At 42.8% G+C, this 19441-nt stretch overlaps 1 protein-coding gene across 1 annotated transcript in view; it reads left to right on the top strand.

Annotated features, from left to right (window-relative positions):
• Window positions 1–19441, top strand: part of LOC308084531 (uncharacterized protein) — a gene marked incomplete at its 3' end in the record, with an annotated part of 28217 nt that overhangs the window by 6490 nt on the left and 2286 nt on the right. Inside the window, exons 5-6 of the mRNA XM_080427197.1 lie at window positions 16899–17009; window positions 17275–17415. Of these exons, the coding sequence (XP_080283323.1) occupies window positions 16899–17009; window positions 17275–17415 (252 nt within the window). The remainder of the gene's footprint in view (window positions 1–16898; window positions 17010–17274; window positions 17416–19441) is intronic.

Raw genomic sequence — 19441 nt, 5'->3', positions numbered from 1 at the left:
GAATACTAACAGTAACTCCATTCTACTAACAGTAGAATACTAACAGTAACTCCATTCTACTAACAGTAGAATACTAACAGTAACTCCATTCTACTAACAGTAGAATACTAACAGTAACTCCGTTCTTTCTGTCTTACTAGATTGAAAACGTATCATTTCCTTCCCATGAATCCAATGCTTTTGATATCCCCCTTCTGGTCTTTAATGTCTATGTCCAGTGGGGATATGTTTTATCTTGGGTGACCAGATCTCAACTCACCAGATTGGACAAAGAGTATGTTTGTGTGGGATCTACGTAGATCTACGTCAATGGCAGTGAATGTGTTAAGGGAAGTAACACTAAAAATAAAGGTAGCAGTTTCGCTACAAGCGTCTCTCCAGCTGGAGAACACAGTATCCAAGATCCCAGTGAAAAAAGGCCCAGTTTAGTCAAACCAGTGAATACCTTTCAGAGTTCTTGTTTATTCTGCCAGAAGAGCCATAGCCTGGATTCTTGTAGGAAAATAAATGAATAGAAGCCTATAAGACCTCCTGAGGTCAAAAGGTATTTGCTTTGGTTGCCTTACTCAAGGTTATATGAGTAAGGGGTTGGCAGAGATACTGGGAATGGAGAATGCATCCTCTCAATAGTACCAGAGAAAATAAAGTCCAAACGAAGCAACAAGGTAAATGAGATCTATGAATTCATGGGTCAAGGAAGCTCTGCGACTTTCTGCACAGAATAACTCAGGCGTCAAGTCAGCGTTCGAGATAATAAGACAGAGCTCCTACTCACTACCATGGGGCAGGAACACCTGTCAGATCTAGAGGTGTGCGGCTTGGAGGAGGAGACAACATCGAGGTGTGTTTACTCAACCAATGAAAAATAATAAAGTCTGCACACTGGTAGTTGCAAAAAGCTCCAGAATGTATTGCTCGTCAACGTTTCGGCCTGTTCAGGCCTTCATCAGGACATATATAGTGGAAAAGGGCATACACAGAGGTTTATATAGGTACTACTATGCAATGATAGGCTCACCCCAATAGGGCAAGTGAGGTCACTGCCAACTCAATCAGAAGGTTGGCTAATATGTAAAGTCAAGAAAGAGTCTCTGGAGATAAACAGTGTGCACCCATCCCAGGATCCAAAAATAGCAATAAACAAAAATACATTTAAAGTTTCCCAAGATTAATCCATTTAGTTATAAATATATAGAAAAATATAGAAAAGGTACTCAAAACATAGCAAAGGGGGGGACACAGTGACATGCTGCAGCATAGGACATGAAATTGTATTTGTTTAAACAGGGTCTAAATAATAGGGGGGGGGGGGGGTCGCCACTAGAATCCCTCAACATAATTATCATAATAATGATAAACAAAACAACGTCAGCTCTAAGAGCGTACTCTATTACAGGTGTCCTGAAGGTGTGTGAAAACACTAATAGACAGAAAACAAGTAAAAGGCTAAACGATTGTATAACGGAACAAGAGAACAGCTAATGCAGGCCAAGGCTCAAGATAAACCTGATAGGTCCCTGTAATTATCCATAAAAACATGTCCTATACTGCTGCACCAGGAGGAAGGAAATCCTGTCACCAGCACCCTATGGAAGATCACAAAAAGAGAGAGGAGAAAGTAAGTCACTGCACCACATACACATACAAATATTATATTATAGGGCCTTCTAGGCAATAGCAAAAATTCAACATTAAGAATGTTAAAAGTAATAAGGGGTAAATACCCAGGTAAAAGCAGAAGAGGGGAACCTAAGATATATAAAAGTAGGCCTAATAAGGGGGTTTTCAGAAATGGCCTGATATCAAAAGATTAATTTAAACCCCTTTTCACTGTGTCCAAAGTCGAAATCCAATAATAATAATAATAATAATAATAATAAACTTTATTTGTATAGCACCTTTCATGACATTAAATGCAGCTCAAAGTGCTTTACAGAGCAAGAATACAATTACAGTTAGAACCAATTCAACAATAAAGCAAACAAAAATAAAATAAAATAAAATAAAAGCAGTAAAATGCAGTAAAATGCAGTGGCCCTCGCCACTACACAACTACAACACAAATGGATATAACTTAAATGTAGTGACCACTGTCCTCTACAACACAGCTAAAGAAATATCCACACTTCACACAATTGCCAATATTACATGTGTACCTTGTGTACCTTAGTAATATATCTTCACACAATTGTCAATATTACACCTTAGTAATATATTTTCACTTAGTAATATTACACCTTAGTAATATATTTTCACTTATTAATATTACACCTTAGTAATATATTTTCACCATGTTTACCACGTGTGGACTAGCCCAGGGGATCTGCTAACTTATCACATCCAAACCACACACCGTACACCCCTGAGAATGATATCGGGGTTATACAAGATATATAGACTAAACATAGACAAAAGGATCTGCCCTGGAGGGTCCACCACGTGTCGACGTGCCCCAGAGGATAATTCACTAAATCCTCCGGATGGAGTTATCAGACTCTTGTCTTTTAACTACCGTGACTCTCTCTTCCACTCACACAAAACAAAAGCAAAGGCATAAAACAACATTAAAATAGGGAATACAGTGAGGAATTAAAAATCAACCAAAGAATCAGCTAAAAGCAAGAGTGAAGTAATAGGTCTTGAGCTGTGCTTTAAAGCTATTGACAGAGGCTGCCTGTCTTAAGTGTAATGGGAGTTTATTCCACACTGTCGGTCCGTAAAAGCAGAATGCTGCTTCACCGTATTTTTTATATGTCATTGTAGGCACCTCGAGCAGGTCAGCACTTGAAGACCTGAGGGCCCGGTTTGGAACATATCTCTCTAGGCAGTCGGAGAGGTAGGAAGGTGCCAGACCATTTAGAGCTTTATAAACTATTAAAATAATTTTAAAATCAATCCTAAAAACAACCGGGAGCCAGTGTAGTGAAGCTAGAACTGGAGTGATATGTTCTCTCATTTTTTAGTAAAAATTCTGGCTGCCGCATTTTGAACAAGTTGTAATCTGTCAGTTGTTTTCTTTGGCAGGCCAGAGTAGAGTGCGTTGCAGTAATCAAGCCGAGAGAAAACAAAAGCGTGGATCAGCGTTTTTGCATCGTCTAACGACAGATAGTCTCTAATTCGTGCAATATTTCTAAGATGAAAGAAAGCAATCTTGGTGACATGATTAATGTGTGTATTGAAATTCAATTCAGAATCGATAATCACCCCCAGGTTCTTTACTGTGGTGTTACTTTCTACAGCCAGGTTACCAAGTCTACTTGTTATTGATTCTCTCTGCTCACTGGAGCCAATTATGAGAACTTCTGTTTTATCCTCATTTAGCTTAAGAAAGTTCTCACTCATCCAGCATTTTATACTGGACAGACAGGTCAACAGTGGGTCTAGAGCGCAGGGGTCGTCTGGAGCTACTGAAAGATACAGCTGGGTATCATCAGCATAGAAATGGAAGTTCACTCCGTGATCGGCGATGAGTTCTCCCAGCGGTAGTATATACAGGGAGAACAATAAGGGACCCAGAATTGAGCCCTGTGGAATACCAGAACAGATGTTGTGTTTGTCTGAGTCAAAGTTAGCTAGACTGACAAAATAGCTTCTGCCTGTTAGGTAAGAGTGAAACCAAGACAGGGCTGTGCCTGACAAACCAATCCAGTACTCCAAACGTTGTACTAGAATTGTGTGATCAATCGTATCAAAAGCAGCGGTTAAGTCAAGGAGTAGGAGAACAGATACATTTTTGTCGTCAGCGGACACCCTAAGATCATTAATTACTTTTACAAGTGCTGTTTCTGTACTATGACCTTTCCTGAAGCCAGATTGGAATTTGTTATGAACCTTATTGTTCTGTAGGAACACATCCAGTTGATGAAAGATAGTTTTTTCTAAGACCTTGCCCAAAAATGGCAGATTTGAGATTGGTCTATAATTACCCAGCACCAATGGATCAAGGTTGTGTTTCTTGAGTAGCGGCCTGACTACAGCAGTTTTCAGTGAGTCTGGAAAGACGCCTGAAAGTAGAGAGCTGTTTACAATTCTTAGGATATCTCCAATAACACTGTCTAAAACCTCTTTGAGAAACGGGGTGGGTATTACATCCAGTGAGCAAGATGATGATGTCATCTGTGATATAGTTTTACGGAGTTCCTCTTCATTAATTGCGCAGAATGATATTAGGCTTCCTCTGGAGGGATCTACATTTTTGCACCATGCACCATTTGCCGCATTTGCAGTGCTAGCAGCAGCATTCATAATACCAGCTCGAATGCTAAAAATGTTGTTTTCAAAAAAGGATGCGAACTCATCACACTTAGCTTTAGAAGCAGGGAGCGACTCCTTGTAAGCCTGGGGGGGGTTTAAGAGATGTTCAATGGTAGAGAATAAGACTCTGGCATTTTGCTTGTTGTCATTGATAATGCGTGAGAAATATGCCTGCCTTGCCAAGCGCAGTGCTTTGTTATAGGCCACTGTTGACTTCTTAAAGATCTCTAGGTGGACAGTGAGTTTGTTTTTTCTCCAAATTCGCTCAGCTTTACGACATTCTTTCTTGAGTGAGCGCATGTGCTCGTCAATCCAAGGTGTTACTCTAGAGTTAAGTTTCTTTTTAGTTTTCATAGGAGCCACTATGTCGAGAGCTGACTCTAATTTGAGATTAAGATGTTGAACCATATCATTCACTGAGGGAGCATCAAGTAGGGGGGGCACCTGCACACACGCCAGATGACGAGGAAACTCGTTTGCTGCAGATGAGATAAAAAAACGTTTTTTTATAGTATATTCTGTATTGTTTTTCCCTAGATCAGAGACAGTCATATTAAAACACAATAAATAGTGGTCTGTTAGTTCGGGCTTATCAATAATACTGTCAACAGTGATATTCAAACCTTTAGTGATCACCAAGTCCAGGGTATGGCCATGTTTATGTGTTGGCCCAACAACATGTTGAATAAAGTCAAAGTTGTGCAGTAACTGTAGGAAACCCATAGCCACAACATCCGAAACAATGTCAACATGTAGATTAGCATCTCCAGTAATCAGAGTTCTGTCATAATTAGTGGAACAGATAGATAAAAGTTCTGATATTTCTGTTAGAAATAAGGCTTTGCTGCACTTTGGAGGTCGATACATACTAATCATAAGCACAGAGGATTGACTCTCCAATATGGTGGCCTGGTATTCAAATGATTTAAAACTGCCGAGGTTTGGCAGAGGTTTGAATTTTAAAGTGTCAGAAAAGATATTCGCCAGACCACCTCCTCTTTTTCCCTCACGTCCTGAGTGAATGAAACTGTACTTTGGTGGGCATGCTGCAGCTAGGGTTACCGCTCCATCAGATCCAAGCCAAGTTTCTGTTAGAAAGATGATATCTAGTTTCTCTTTACAGATGATATCATTTACAGAGGAAGACTTGTCATTAAGTGACCTGATGTTAAATAGGGCCAGGTTTAGCTTCAGGCATTCAACTATCTGGCTGTTGCCTCTACAGGGAATGCGTGTTAAATTTGCTATATTTGCAGAGTGTTTAAAGTCACTCCTTGTCCCGGAGGCTCTATTTGAGATAACAGTGGAAATATTGTAAACCTTGTTTTCTACAAGGCTAACTGAAATAGCCTTGGGCCCAGACATGATTTTGGCTATGCATAATGGACCCTGCCTATCTCAGCAGTCAAATGTATTCTCTAGACGTAGGGAAGCCGACAGGACGTTCTTGTTCTTGCGCTGTTCTTGACGTTCTTCGTTCCTGATCTTGCGCCTCTGTATCGCTAGTGCCAACAGCGTCAACCGTCGAGGGGGGATGGGTGGGGGGCAGGGCACGGTTGATGGTTGTGGGGCCTGGCGTTTGATTTGGGGGGTGATTCTAGTCCCCTCTTTAATCAAGTCGTTCATGCTACTGGTGAACTCCAGAAGAGGTATTGGGGACAGGGAAAAAGATGATGATGATGAGGAGGAGGAAGGTGATAGAGTTGGTTGATCTTCCTCATTGAGAGACTCCTCTGTGTCTCCTCCCTCTTCTAGCGTGACCGTGGCTGCAGAGTCGACAATCTCCTCCAGGCTGTCATCAGCAGTCGACTCCTCCGTGGCAATCACCTTCTGTGGAGTTAGGCTGTTATCAGCAGTTGCGCTGTCCTTTGTTTTTGTTTCCGAGTTATCAGAGAGTTCATTTGTTATGGATGTTCCACCATCCTTGGTAGGGGGGGGTGTGGCGCCCCCCTCCCCCTCAGCAGCGGTGGGGGGTGGTGTGGTAGCGTCTACACAAAGCCATTCATGTTTTTCAGCAGCGGTAGCAGATAACAGAGCACTATCTGTTGTTATGGAATCTTGTGCTCTGGCCTTGGCAGTGCTTGGTGAAGACATAGGAACATTGTAGAAAAGGTTTAACATAAACAATTTTGCTCCCAGCTTGTTCAATTTAAGCCCATCCGAGGAAAATAGGTGTCTTCTATCCCAAAAAAAATTGAAATTGTCAATAAAATGTACAGATTTGTTGGTGCACGTAGTTGAAAGCCATTTGCTCAGTGCAGACAGTCTACTGAAACGTTCATCGCCGCCTCTTGTAGGTGGTACTGGGCCGCTGATGCACACCTTCACATCAAGTGAGCTGATTTTGCTGAATAAGGCAGTGAAATTCTGTTTTAGGATTTCTGACTGTTTGTCCTCTGTATCACATGTGCCAACGTGCAAAATCAGGGTTTTCACCGTTGGGTGTTCAGCGACAAGATTCAGAATTCTGTCATTCATGTCAGAGACTTTGTCTTTGGGGAAGCATAACACTTTTGCCTTTCTTCTTATCATGCTTTTAACATCTTTAATAGCGGCATCCCCTATGATCAGAAATTCAGGCTCATCATATAACCTTTTTCCTTCTGAGTTACTCTTGGTTCTTACCCTGCTGGGTGAAGAGGATTTGTTTGGTCTGTCATCAGACGGGCATCTGGGGTCCTGAAGCAATGGGCTGAATCTATTTCCCAGCCGCACCGGACACTCAGCACTCGATGTTTTGGGAGATTTGTTTGTAGATCTCCCCTTGGCAGTTTTCCACTGTTGACGCGTTGTTTTGGGAGATTTGTTTGTAGATCTCCCGTTGGCTTCCCTTTTGAGGAGTAAAGAATCAATGTCTCCCCCTCCGGGTGGCAATGTAACACGCTCAATGCCTATATATTTCAATGAAGAGATGCAGTGTTGGGCTTGATGGAAATGTAATGCCACAGGATTTCTAAAATCCTTAGTTCTAATGTCACTCCTGTGTTCTGAGTTCTTAATGTCTTGCCAATATAAGCATGCCCACACACGCATTTGATCATGTAGATCAGTGTCTATCAACCCTGGCAAACATCCCAATTTTGGGCCGGGGCTACTGCTGAGGTGTGCCGCGCCGTTTGAAGAAGGTTTGAAAAATAATAATAATTATATATATATATATATATATATATATATATATATATATATATATATATATATATATATATATTTTTTTTTTTTACAATAATAATAATCAGGCATGCAAACAGCCCCGAGGTGAAAAGGGTGACAACATGCTGTTTTTTTTTCAGGGTCAGGTGTCACACTATTGCCCTATTTGGATTCAAAACGGCTAGTGGAAGCTGAAAAGCTACAAGTTTGCATGTCTGAATAATGCAAAAACAGAAATATTTGTTTTCATTTGCTTTTTTTCTCCCTCATATATTTTCATAATAAAAAACGTATCGTATCGTATCGAAATCGTATCGAAGTTGTGTGCCCAATATCGTATCGTATCGTGAAATTAGTGTATCGGCACACCCCTAGTGTGTGTGTATATATATATATACCGTATATATATATATATAATTATATATACCGTATAACTAGGTGTGCCCTGGGATCTTTTGGCTATGCCAGGTGTGCCTTGGCACAAAAAAGGTTGATAAACACTGATGTAGATGATATTGGGTGTGGTGAAACTGATGACGCCTCTGATCTTAAAACATTTACCTGTTACAGGGTGATTAAAAGTGTGACATTTATAAGTGAAACTGCATTGAGCGCATCTGCCGCATTTGTAATTGCCATCAGGAATATTACTAAGAAAATGTGTGGGAGTTGCCTGACGTAAGTGTGACCTAACCAGTAGGTTCCTCAAATTGGGTGGTCTTTTATACACAATGCGGGGAGGGACTGCAAAAGACTTGCCAAGAATAGGGTCAGAGTTTAAAATGTACCAATGCCTCTTGATCAATTCTTCAAAATGGTGACCCAGAGGAGAATATTGAACAAAACACTTGATGTGTTTCTCTCCGGTTCTGTCTGTTTTCTCTTTGGGTTTTAAACATTCCAGTTGAGTACATCTATCGAATTGAGCTGCGGCAGGTTGAATCCATTGGACTGGATAGCCACGCTGTTTAAAAGTCTTTAGCATGTACCTGGAAAGAATCATCTTGACTACAAATCCTGCAAATTCTTTTGAATTGGCCCATGGGGATACCTTTTTTTAGAGGTGTGGGATGGTAACTGTCACCATGTAGTAGGGCATTACGATCAGTGGGCTTTCTGTATAAATTCATATTTAAAGTATTGTTTTCTTTGATGACTGCAGGATGTCAAGGAAATTCATACTGTTCTGATCAGAGGCTATGGTAAACTTCAAAAATTTACTACTGTGATTAAGGAAAACATGAAAAGCTGTAAGCTCAGCAGGGGACCCAGTCCAAATAAAAAAAACATCATCAATGTAGCGCTTCCATAACTGTATATGTGACAGGAACGGATTGCAATCCGGATTCAAAATGAGATTGGCTTCAAGTAGCCCAACATAGAGGTTGGCATAATTTGGGGCCATCTTACTTCCCATGGCTGTGCCACATTTTTGTAAATAAAACTCATTCCCAAACAAGAAAAAGTTTTTAGTGAGTACTACTTCAGTGAGCTCTTTGATGCATGTAGTACTCGGTATACACTCCGTCCTCTGGTTAAGAAAATATTCAATAGCCTCTAAGCCACCTTGGTGAGGAATGTTTGTATATAGACTCTCAACATCAAGTGTGACTAATAGTGAGTCGTTTTCTACAGTTTCAATAGTTTGTAAAACCTGAATGAAATCACTCGAGTCTCTCACATACGAAGGAAGTGAGAGAACATGTGGCTTTAAGAAATAGTCTACAAAAGATGATATATTTTCTGTGAGAGAGCCAATTCCTGAGAAAATGGGTCTACCAGGAGGAACAGTAGTGACTTTTTTGTGAATTTTGGTCAAAGTATAAATGACAGGTGTAACTGGACAGTCAACTCTCATATATTCAAATTCATTCTTGCTGATATCCCCTGTATCTAAAAACTGTTTGAGAGTGCCATGAATCTGGTTTTTAAACCCTGGAGTCGGATTAACACTCAGTTTTTTATAAAAGACCTCATTGGTAAGCTGAGCGTGCATTTCACCAACATAAGCGTCCCTATCTAAAAGTACAATGGCGCCCCCTTTGTCTGCAGATTGTCAGAATCAGAATCAGAATCAGAATCAGTTTTATTGTCACATCACAGGTTTACAAGGTAAAAAAGTGGGTGAAATTATTTTTTGTACATCGTTCCCATCGCAACATTAGTTTCCATAGAAAGAAGAGGGGGGGGAGAAGAAGAGGGTGGGGGGCAAGTGGGAAGGAGATCAAAACAAGAGAGCAACAGAAGGCCAGACAAGTTATCTACATATTTACAAATTACCTGAGATAATAAAAAACTAAAAAAACTAAACTAAGGTGCCTGAGCATAGCAGCAATGTATTGTATACTGTGCATGTTATACTTACTAGACCATACCCGGTGAAGTGCGCAGGCAAAAGTAGTTGCAAACGTGGGGTTATTGCACGTCCTACTGTGCATACATACATATATACATATACATATATGCATATACACACACACACACACACACACACACACACACACACACACACACACACACACACACACACACACACACACACACACACACACACACATACATATATATTCTGTCATTCATTGTACTTATATTATAATGAATTGATTACTACAGCAAAAATAATTATACAACACTGTTATTACAACTTGTACAACTATTATTTCAACTTAACAACAACAATATAATTATGTGCATGCAGATATGCACGTAAAGGGTGCACATTCAACAGTGGAGAATGTATGGGCGTCCTTAACAAAGAAACGCTCTCCACCATTCGTTGCGATACGGGGCGACCGTGTTTAGGGGCGAGACAATTAGGCGCAGATTGCTCACCCCAGACCGTTCGGTGCGAGCCTGGGCGACCGTGTTTAGGGGCGAGATTGTGGAACGGTCGTATCGTTAGCTTGTACAGATTTTCGGAGAGTCGACATGGTGTAATGGCTAGATGAGATTAACTTTTGTGTCTCTGGTGGAGAGATTTACGTAAACGCGACGTGCTACCACCTTTGCACGAAAAGATTGCAGTGCATTTCATGCACACACTCTCTCTCACTCTCTCTCACTCACTCACACACACAGCTCTCTCTCTCCCCCTCTCTCTCTCTTTCTCTCTCTCTCCCCCCTCTCTCTCTCTCCAGCCATCATAAGCATGGCGAGATTGTCTGATTGAGACTGTGTTTGACATAAGAATGCGAATAAACAGCTGAGATTGTAAATTGGGCGAAGCACGTTCAACACACACACACGCGCGCGACCCGTTGCGAGCGCTCACACACACACACACACACACACACACACACGGTACTGCGGCCCGTGGCCCGTCGCGAACACACACACGGGCGTCGCGCAAACACAAATAATGTACATTGTGACATGTCACACGTGCCTCCCCAACGTGCATGCGCACGTGCGTGTCCACGCATACACGGGCGCGGACCCAAGTTGTGGTGCGATCATCTCACACACACCACCACGGAGCCACGATGTAGAATGAAATGTGACTCCCTGGCATAGGCATGTTGTATATGTGTGACGGTGCTTCGTTTGGCCTTCTTTTCATAGACCTTGTTGCTTGTAGGGCTCGCTTCGTTTGGCCTTGTTTTCATAGACCTTGCTGCTTGTTTGTCTCGCGAAACCTGGCAACCCTGCGCAGCGTGATCTCCCATTGTTTGACACATAAACGGTAATAATAAGCTGAGATTTGATGTAATGGAAAAACGGGCTTCACAGTTCCATGCACATGGTAATGGTCAATGGCTGTGCGCAATTTGAGATCAATAGCTCCAGGCACTGAGGAGAACCGGGCAGAAACAGGGCTCAGAGGTTTGGGCTCAGAGGTTTGGGCTCACAGGTTGGGCTCACAGGGTTGGTCTCAGAGCTTACTGGAATTATAGGAGGATACTGTGCATGATAGACAATGGACGTTAAGGTGCTTAGATGAAAAGGTGCACAATAAAAAAAAACAAAAAAAGTCAGTGCGTTATACAAGGGATTAAGGTGCAAAAGGTCAGTGCGTGTCCACCTAGAGTGGACTGACCCTAGTATAATCCGCAGGTAGCTCCATGAGGGAGTGCAACAAAAAGTCATTTTTACCTGGTGTAGTCCACAGGTGTGTCCGAGGGGGGGCTAAAGTCCAAGTCATTGTCCCTGGTATAATCCACAGGTGTGTTCAGGAAGAGCCAGAAAAGTCTGCGCCGCCTGTTGTCAGGCTGCTGAACAAGGCCTGTGCCTCATTCAGGCTTATGCCCCATTCAGCATTCTGACAGCAGCCGGATTGAAACTACACCAGAACCTGGTGGTGGAACTCTTGATACTGCGGTAGAGCCCCTTGCCCGGTCGCGATGATCAGGTGGCATTACCTCTGTGAACTTCACATTCCATATATTGAAGCTAAAGTCAGCTTACTTATAGGTACCAAAGACTACAAAGCCATCAAACCTTGGAAGGTAATAAATAACCACAGTGATGGACCATACGCTGTAAAGATGGACAATTAACTAATTATCTGCCATTGACACCATTGTTTTGGTGTTTTCAGTGTTTTTCCACCAGATGGCGCTCTTCGCTAACACACAAATGACCATTTCATCCTCAGTCACACAGATCCAGGAGATCACGTGATCCTAAGATCTCCACAACCATTCACTTCCTGGTTAGCGTATTTGGGGAAACGGCTGTATCTTGCTTTCCTTTTTTTCCCCCTGCATTTTTGACGAGACATGCTATTTTTAACGGCCTATAACGTGATGACGGGGTCGCAATTACATTGTTTTGTTTTTTTGCGGAAGCTCAGTGAAACCATGCGTGTTTAGCAACGATCGGGGGATCGATCATGCTGGAGATAAATATTCTGTGAGTAGTTGACTTTCATATACGGTAGCTAATGCGCCTGCGGCCCAGAGCAGGCATTACGGTAAATGCAAGGTGCCCAGCGGACAGGAAGTCAGCCTTGGCTGTTACATGTAAACACGCAAAAAGACGCAGTGATAGAGACGTATGCAATTTTTTATCACCAACCTTGTTGTGAATAAACACGTTCATTTGATTTAAAGAGGACTCCGTCCATCTTTACATGGTGTCAGAATTGATTCAGACAAGAGGACGAGCACAGAATGGCCAAGTTTAACCCTCCAACTAAATTTGCTTTTGAGAAGCCAGCGGAATGGCCTGACTGGAAACAGCAGTTCGAGTTATACAGAATCGCTACAAAACTAAACAAAGACGATGGACCTGTACAAGTAAGCTGCTTAATATACGCCATGGGAAGCGAGGCAGAAAATGTATTCAAGTCTTTCGTGTTTGATGATGAAGCAGAGAGAGAGGATCATGGCATCGTGCTGAAGAAGTTTGACGAGTACTTCGTTCCTAGGAGGAACGTCATTCATGAACGTACGTGTTTTCACCAGTGTGTTCAGAAGCCGGGAGAGAAAGCAGAGAGCTTCATACGGGCTTTATATGACCTGTCGGAACACTGCGACTTTGGCGCAAGGCGGGAGGAGAATATCCGGATAAGAGGCCAATAGTGTTCAAAATAGACACAGGGGCTGATGTGAATGTAGTCAGTGAGGAGACATATCACACATACACCCCAGAGAGTGTACTAGAGCCACCAGACATTCCACTGGACAGCCCAGGTGGAGAGCTAAAATGTCTAGGGAGGTTTCAGACCACTGTAACCTACAAAGGAAAGAAATATCCACTCACAGCATATGTAGTGAGGGGACACACTGTTAATAACCTCAGCCGCTCCATGTCAGTGACAATGAACCTAGTGAGGAGAGTAGATGAAATCAGTCTGAACAGTGAGCAGCAACCTGCCTATGGGACACTGAAAACTGAACCTGTGAAGATACGGTTAAAAGACAATGCCCAGCCGTATGCAGTATATACAGCAAGCCGAGTACCCCTCCCAATGCTCCAGAAGGTGAAGGAAGAGCTACAAAGAATGGAGAGTAGTGGCATCATTGAGCCTGTGACACAGCCAGAGCCGTGCGGGAGAAATGCGGGGCCCTGTGCGAACTCGCGTGCGCGCGCGCGCAGCGCGCGTGCGCGCCCCCGTCCCCGCGCGCGCGTGAAGCTTTTTGCGGTTTTGGGCGGATATTTCCGAGTTTTTGGTGGTTATTTGCGGTTATTTCTATTTATAACTCTTAATAAATGTGATTATGTTCATTTCTTTTTTTTGCGGGGCTCCCCCAAGCGCGGGGCCCTGTGCGGCCGCACCGTTCGCACTACCCTTGGCGCGGCCCTGGACACAGCCTACTGAGTGGTGTGCACCCATGGTGCCTGTCTTGAAGAAGCTCACAGGCAAAGCCTGCATCTGTGTTGACCTAAAAAGACTGAATGAGTCAGTCAAAAGAGAGCAGTACGTCCTGCCTACTGTGGATGAGATAACAGCCAAGCGAAGTGGTGCAACTGTCTTTTCCTCACTTGATGCTGCTAGTGGATTTTGGCAAATTCCACTGCACCCAGATAGCTGTAGTCTCACCACCTTTATTACCCCATTTGGCAGATACAGTTTCAACCGTTTGCCATTTGGAATTACCAGTGCTCCTGAGATATTCCAGCGGAAGATGATGGAGACACTACAGGGGCTGGAAGGTGTGGAGGTCTTCATGGATGACATCCTGGTCTATGGGACCACTATGGAACAACATGACGGCCGCCTCAACAAAGTGATGCACCGCATACAGTCGGCTGGTCTGAAGCTGAATACGTAGAAGTGCTCCTTCCGGCACAATTCCTGGTTCATCTCATTGACCAGTCAGGGGTCCGACCTGATCCAGAAAAGGTTGCAGTCAGATGCCACCACCAGGAAATGTCACAGAGGTAAAGAGAATTCTGGGCATGGTGAATTTTCTGGAAAGATACATTCCCAACCTCTCAACAGTGGGGCAGCCGCTCCATGAGTTGTTGAAGAGTAAGAATGACTGGACTTGGTGTCACGCACAGCAGACAGCCTTTGAAAAGATAAAAGAGCTGTTGACAACGGCACCAGTTTTAGCTTATTATGATGTCACAAGACCCACTGCAGTGTCGGCTGATGCCAGCAGTTATGGACTGGGGGGTGTGCTACTGCAACTCCATGGACAGCAGTGGAAACCTGTGGCATATTGCTCCAGACGACTCTCAGATGCTGAAACACGCTATGCCCAGATAGAAAAGGAGTGTCTGGCCGGGGTGTGGGCATGTGAGAAGTTTGACAGGTACCCCTGGAACAGTTCAGGTTAGTGACAGACCACAAGCCACTAGTGCCTCTCATTAACAGTCAGAGCTTAGAAAATGTCCCTGTCAGATGTCAGCGTCTTCTCATGAGGCTCATGAGATAAGAAAACGAAACATCGCTGGCAGTGGGTGATTTGTAAATGTATGTATTTACTCTGGCAGTGAATTAGTTAAGAAGAGGCATCAATTCCTCTACCAGTGGACTACTGACTCACTCAGTCAATCACATATTGAATGTTGAGGATCTGTTGATTCAGCAGTACAAAGCTGACTTTCCGTAACAAAGATACAACGATAAAGTTGAGATGTCACAGGAAGATCGTAGGTTCCTACATTCAGTTAAGGAGTCAGCCCAGTTAGTAGATGGTCACTACTGTATTGGACTGCCTTTGAAAGACAAGCAGATACAGATGCCAAACAACAGGTGTATACCTGAACAACGTCTCACCAACCTCAAGAGAAAGCTTCACAAGAATCCTGAAGTCCACAGTGAGTACAACAGATTCATGAGCAACCTACTGGAGAAGGGCTATGCTGCTAGAGTACCTGAAGAGCAGTTACATCGTAGTGAGGGGAGAGTGTGGTTCATTCCTCATCATGGGGTATATCATCCCAGAAAGAAGAAGATAACAGTTGTCTCCGACTGTACTGCTTCTTATCAGGGTGCATCCCTGAACGATCAGTTACTGCAAGGCCCAGACCTGACGAACGAACAGTCTGATCGGCGTCCTGACAAGGTTCAGGAAGGAACCTGTAGGCATGATGGCAGACATTGAATCCATGTTTTACCAGGTCAGGGTGGCAGATGAGGATGCAGACCTGTTGCACTTCTTGTGGTAAAGTCTACTAGAGTCTTAGTAGCTACTAGTTAAATGCTTGAATAAAGTGCAAACATTAAACAACCATAATGTTTTGACATCATGGTTATGGTTGCTTGCTGGGGGGCGGGGGATCTGGGGGGATGTGGAGACTTGTGGCACGTCACATTGTGGCGGGTTGGGGGCCTCTGGTTCTGCTGCCCCTGCTGTATGCAGCCACGGTGATTAGAAATAATGTCATCTGATTTCATATCATGATATGAATATGAAAACATTAGTGGTAACAGGGCACCTTTACATTTTTATTTAGATCATTTCAAAAAGATAATTTGACCGTTGTGGCAATTAAACCTCACCACACATTTCTGTGTGGCCACTGTCTTTTCCTTAAGAAGAAAAAATGATTCTGTACATTTTGAAAATGTTTAATTGGTTTAATGTGTTCACATACATTTTTATTAAATTGTAAAAATGTGATATAATCAAACATAAATGTGAAATATATCAAAAGCAAAGATGCATGTATTCAGTCTGGCCAGAAGCAGGGATAAAACACATCTAATAAGAACAATAGCTTGTACATCCACTATAAAGACCAGTAGCCAGTTGCACCTCCTCACACTGAGTTCAAATTTAGCCTTGATATAGGCCAATCAGGATGGAATATGAAAAATCATATCCGTCTTGATCACATGACTTAAGTTATAATGTGTACCGATTGGCGCGACAAAATCTGTAGACTCGGCCTCCTGGTGGCGCTATAACAGGCCTGTGAAACATTTGGGGCAAAGGTTCTGCTCTGGCATCCAGGGAGTGTGTTTCACGTTGATTGGTCCAACGTTGCCGGAGATTAGCTGCTCACAGACAGAATGACACACGGACACACGGACAGGGGCGAAAACATAGTCTCGGCCACATAGTAGTAGGGCAGGGGAGAGGGTCCATTTTAATAAACTGATTTTTTAGGACCCTAATGGTGTCTAGTTAAGATTTCTTCTTGTTGCCCAGGTCAACTAATGTCCCGAGGGGTTCATTTTAACCCTTTCTTACACCTATCCCCATCCCGAACCATGAGATGGAGATAATATAAAATACCATAACTCTTGAACTAAACAACATACAGACAAATAATAATAATAATATTAATAATAATAATAAGGGTAATAATAATAATAATAATAATAATAATAATAATAATAATAATAATAATAAACTGTCTATATCTATATTTCTCTTTGTACCAAATACTTTTTAAGACCCTAATGGTTCCCACTAACACGTTTGGCCTGACAGAGATAATAAATCCCCACTGGGCATAACAATGAATGACCATAAGGGGGATATGGACCCCCCCCCCACCTTTTCACTTGTCCAGTAAAAGTAATTAGTACTCTGATTGTGAAGGCTGTGATGGAATGTGTATCAACACATCATCTTGGATTCTTTTGGTTGCAGGTGTCAATACAACTGGACCTTCACCTAAATCTATTGTGGATCAAATAAAAGACATCGTCTACCAGAACACAGATGGGCAACAAGACCAGCAAAATAGAAAGGACTATCTTGGTGAGGTTCAGTGAGTGTTTAGTGTTAGGGGTGTGTGTGTGTGTGTGTGTGTGTGTGTGTGTGTGTGTGTGTGTGTGTGTGTGTGTGTGTGTGTGTGTGTGTGTGTGTGTGTGTGTGTGTGTGTGTGTGTGTGTGTGTGTGTGTGTGTGTGTGTGTGTGTGCAGGTAATGTCCCCTTATTTTTCAAATGGGCCTCATGGTGGAACTAGACCAGGCTGCTTTATGTTTTGGTAGTTACTTTACTGATATTTCCTTGTTTCTTGCAGGCCTTTCTATTGTTGAGATCGACCACAATGACACAATCGATGATGAAGGATCGGAGGTTTGTGGATGGATAACTGGAGGACCTGAGGACATTAATTGCGGACGAGCAAATATCACAAACTTAGATGAGAACTTTGAGATCGGTGAGTGTTCTGCTTTACCTGACATCAAACTGTGCTAACACACACCGGGGGGCCCTAACATGGCCCCTGGTGTGACTATTGTCATGGCAGACCCCTGAACAGTGTTGTTGCCAGGTTTAGTACGTATTGGAGCAACGGTGCACGTGTGGCACCCAGGTCTTGTAAAAATGTTTTGGCTTGAGCGGTCAGCACAACTGCCAATCAAAGTGACTGTACTGGCCAATCACAGCGTGTCTTTTCCGGGACTTGGCAAAAAACATAACAGCTGTTGGTCTGTTTAGCAGACTACGGCAGCTTGTGTGGGACAACCAAGGCATGGATGTGTGTAATGACAACTGACAACAGATTCATGAAATAAATACAACTTTTGACCGCAACAAATAGCATAAGTAGCGATATGCTTATGGGCTCTGCTCTATGCTATGGGGGATGCTGAGGAAACTGGACGACAGGAGCAATTTTGCAAATTTTGCAAAAACCCCATGGCCAGTCATTTGGGAATATAAGTAGGAAAATGAGCTTATATGTTATTTAGTCCGGACTTGTCCTTTAACTTCCACTGTACATTGTTGCATTTATATCCGTTCAAGAAACAATACATATCTTAATAACTTGAAGCACCAGAACAACAGTTTATTCAATTGCACTCAAGGCCGTCTCTAGAACCTACCAAAACAACACATTGCAGTGTTACCAGATTTTAAGAGAGAAACAAGCAACCAGGTATATGAAGACTTATAATCAGCAGACTTGGCAACAGTGCCAAACTCTGCTGTACACAAAAAGCATTGTGTTTATGTGTGAATGATTTCAAAAGTGGGTTCAGATTCTATTAAATACATTTTAAGTCTGATTTATGTATTATTATTCAAAATAAACCATAAATAATTAATATGGGTGGGGGGGGGGGGTCTCCCCCCATTGCGCATGTTCTCGTTGGCTCCATTATTGGTCAGGCGCCAGTGGCGTCCCCGGACTAAACTTTGAGGACCAACCAAGGACTCCATTCATTGGCTCGCAGCGATGTGAGCTTGCAACATTTGCTACACGTTTAGCTAATCAAGCAAGCACCCCAGCTAGCTAGCACAATGACTTGCACATTTCTCTGTATGAGCAGACAGGCAACACAATAGGTATATGTCCGAACGAATGACTATAGCGCAAAAAGTACTAGTCGGGTAGCTCTACCCAGACCCTGATGGACTGTAATTGAAGCTCCCCGCTTCAATTGTTAAAAATCAAAACCATCGCCCTTCATTTTCCGAAAATGAAAAACCCGACCCTCACCCCTTTTCCCAGCCAATCAAAGTGATGTTTACACTGCGCCACGGCCCGCACCGCGATTCATTTAATTACCAACACCTGTGGAGATTGGTCCAGTCCGTGGACGTCAAAATATGCATTCTTTCAACATCATTCTTTGAATCCAGTATTGAATGAAATATCCCGGGGGGGACGGGGGAGTTTTGTCTCCCCCCTAGCTTCAGATTGCCCCCCCCCCCCCAAGTCATTTAGAATAATACAAATAAATGTTAAAATAATTAAAAAATACTTATTTAATAGATTCTGAACCCACTTTTGAAATCATGCAATCATAAACACAATGTATTTTAAAAGATTTATTAAGCAATTTGCGACGCCTGTCAAAGACGCCCGTCTCCCGTCTTAATATTTTGAGGAAAATGTGCACGCTTCGCGCGTGCACATTTTCGAAGCACGCGGGCAACCCCCCCACGCCTCAAGACAGATTTCCGCCACTGCTTTTGACTTGTTACTACCAAAACGATCTGTAAGAATAATGACTCTGCCATAGAACAATTTACAGTTATCGTTCCTGGTGTGGAGGGACGGCCCTCTACACTTATTTACATTTCACATCACATTTGTCATTGTGTTTAAGTCATCTGGAACACAGAATGAGCACTTGTTAGGGTCAGGTTACTTTTGGTTGAAACGGGGATAGAACTGGCGACCTTGGGATCCATTCTTCCCCTTCTTGGAAACGCTTTTAATATTTCAGTGCTTT

The sequence above is a fragment of the Gymnoscopelus braueri genome (assembly GCF_963280865.1).
Source record: "Gymnoscopelus braueri genome assembly, chromosome: 4".
Lineage (NCBI taxonomy): Eukaryota > Metazoa > Chordata > Actinopteri > Myctophiformes > Myctophidae > Gymnoscopelus > Gymnoscopelus braueri.
Note: the sequence above shows the minus strand (reverse complement) of the source record. Positions and strands in the feature narration are given on the sequence as shown.